We start from the raw sequence: 2,500 nt of genomic DNA on the forward strand, positions 1-2,500 counted from the left end.
TAGATATGTGCCGAATATCGTAGATCACGAGCACTACGGCTTCATACAGAACAATTCCTACACGCGCGAAGGGATCGGGGTACACCACTGCAGATTTAATCATTACACGACATGGCTGCGTGCAAACTCCGCCAAGAACCTTATAGGTAACGTAAATAACCACCGGGGTGTTTTATTTTAATGTATGAACCGACTTAGGGCACGAGTAAGGCGTAATAAATACACACATAAATACAAGACAAAACGAACAAAGACAATCCGAGAAGTTAGAAATGGAGGAGCCGTTACAGGAGTGATACTGCAGTGAAACAACTCCAACGCATCCAGGAGACTAATAAAGCCCGTAGACACCAAACTACCTGTCTGGTAAACAACTCAATCATTTACGAAACATTCCAACATGGTGAACGTTGGGACTCTGCGCCGTTCGCTTCAGTGAAATCACACGTAGCTGCAGAGCTCGGACATATGAAGACGAGCTCAGATAAACGTTTAAACGTTAGTGTGACACATCACAACGCACGTAAATATTCGCTCCTCTCTTTCAGACATAAGGAGAGGGAAAGTTTCACCTCTACCCCAAACTTACCTTCTTCTGCCACGCACGGGCCGGGGAATCCGGTAAATGCTAAGGAGAGCGCGAGGAACACGGTGCACCGTACGGGTTGCATCTCAGCCGCGTCACGCTCCCGGGGATGTTTAACAAGTAATAGTCCCTTCACGAGCTGTCAGCTGGGCCGTGTCTCCGCGAGCCCCGCTACCCACATCGATGATGGAAACTCGCTCGCGCTGGCTCAGGCCGTGTCCACGCAGACTCTCGCAGTAAAGTTTTAACTCAGGCACCGTTTTGCAGTTCAGTTGTCCCACATTAAAGTGCTGTAGCGCGCGACGAATACCGCCTGGGTCCGTTCATATTTACGCAATTTAATGGAGTGGCAGCAAACAAAGAAATACAAACTCCGAGAGAGAGGGGGGGTTTCTTTGGTCCTGCTAATCTTCTCTGTACGGAACCTCCTTTTCCAGCGCGTGCTCCGGTGTGCTCTTCACAGAACCAGTCGACAGGCTCGTGCGACCGTACGCTGCACCGAAGATACGCCAGAACGCGACGACGCTGCAGTTTCGCAGGCTGGCACGCGCTCTGCGGTGGTAGTGCTGAACGATCAGCAGCTCCCGAAAATTCCTTAAAAGTTCTTCTTGGCGCTAAAGGTCTAAAATGACCTCCACTTGGCCCATGTGCGTTTCCGAGCCGTGGCGCAGTAGCGTCCCGTTGAAAACAGTCCACAACACAAACAAATAAGTTCAACTCGCCACAAACTTTCTCTCGCGTGCGTTCAGGATAGCGCTGGACACGAGACACGGAGGTCGACGTCCGCGAGTTTCCTCGCATCGGTAGCCCCGCCCACAGCCAAAGTCCAGGGCTGTTATTGGCTAATGTGCCCGTCTGTTTGCCCAAAACCTGAATAAACATAAGCTCCTTTTGGAGGACTTAACATCACGACGAGCTGGGTGACGAGCTTCCTCGAGATCAGGGGTTAAATGTTTAAAACCCTCACGTGACCTGCGTTATTAAAACCCCGTGCTTAGCTGGAACGATGACAGGGGTCCCGCGGAGACCAGCGCAGTTTCCGTTAAAGCTCTCCGGTTTCCACTGCCCCTTCACGCCCCCTGACAACTGAGAAATAAAGCAGACATGTCGCTCGCGCTCTGAACACGCGCGCGCAAGCACGCACGCACAGGTAGGTTTGTTTTTGATGGATTGTAAAGTTGCAGCTCGAGCTTGGCTGCTTTTGCGCTGCAGACACTTTAGAGGTTAGCCTCATCACCGTCACCATCAAGGCCCAGCTTTAGTTATGGATTAATCGATCCTCATGCTCATGCCCGCGGGTTCCTTTGTGCAGACCTAGCCTCTCGGCACCCGCGCGCCTTACAACGTCCGTTCTGTCTCCTTGTCATATTGGACTCATTAAGACGAGTCGATCATAACCTGCTCAGAAATGACACTCATGAACTCAGAAACTCATAAAAGCTCCCTCATAGATCGCTGCTTTCCTCCTTCGTCTAGTCTTTTCCAATTAACCAGTGCGCAGGCGTAATAGTTCTAATTAGCACTATGATGAAGCATGCGCTGTCTCAGTGATGTAGGTACTTGACTTGTAATCGGAAGGTTGCTGGTTCAAGTCTCACCGTTACCACTGTTGGGTCCCTGAACAAGATCCTTAACACTCAATTACTCAAGTTGTACTCTGTCATAATTGTAAGTCGCTTTGGATAAAAGCGTCAGATAAATGCTTGTGCAGGTGTGCTGCCCGCGCAGGTATACTCGTGACTGAGATGGTGGTGTGCGCCCTGGTTTGTGCTTTGCCATCTCACGGCCTTTTAGCAGAGGTCACGCGACTCCGCGCGGTATGTAGGAGTTACCGGGTGGTTTCTCTTCTCGAGCTGGCACAGGCTTTTGATGCCTCGTGAAGCAGCCTTCCTGTCCTCCTTTCTCACGGGAGAA

General features: G+C 50.8%; 1 protein-coding gene across 1 annotated transcript in view; it reads right to left on the reverse strand.

The window, feature by feature from the left end:
- ephb4b (eph receptor B4b) overlaps window positions 1-1,508 on the reverse strand; it is a 25,857-nt gene extending 24,349 nt beyond the window's left edge. The window contains 1 exon segment of the mRNA XM_081704846.1: window positions 590-1,508. Within this exon segment, the coding sequence (XP_081560972.1) occupies window positions 590-671 (82 nt within the window). The 5' untranslated portion in view covers window positions 672-1,508.
- Between the last annotated feature and the right edge of the window lie 992 nt (window positions 1,509-2,500).

The sequence above is a fragment of the Electrophorus electricus genome, chromosome 21, assembly GCF_041902795.1.
Source record: "Electrophorus electricus isolate QZ-2024a chromosome 21, ASM4190279v1, whole genome shotgun sequence".
Lineage (NCBI taxonomy): Eukaryota > Metazoa > Chordata > Actinopteri > Gymnotiformes > Gymnotidae > Electrophorus > Electrophorus electricus.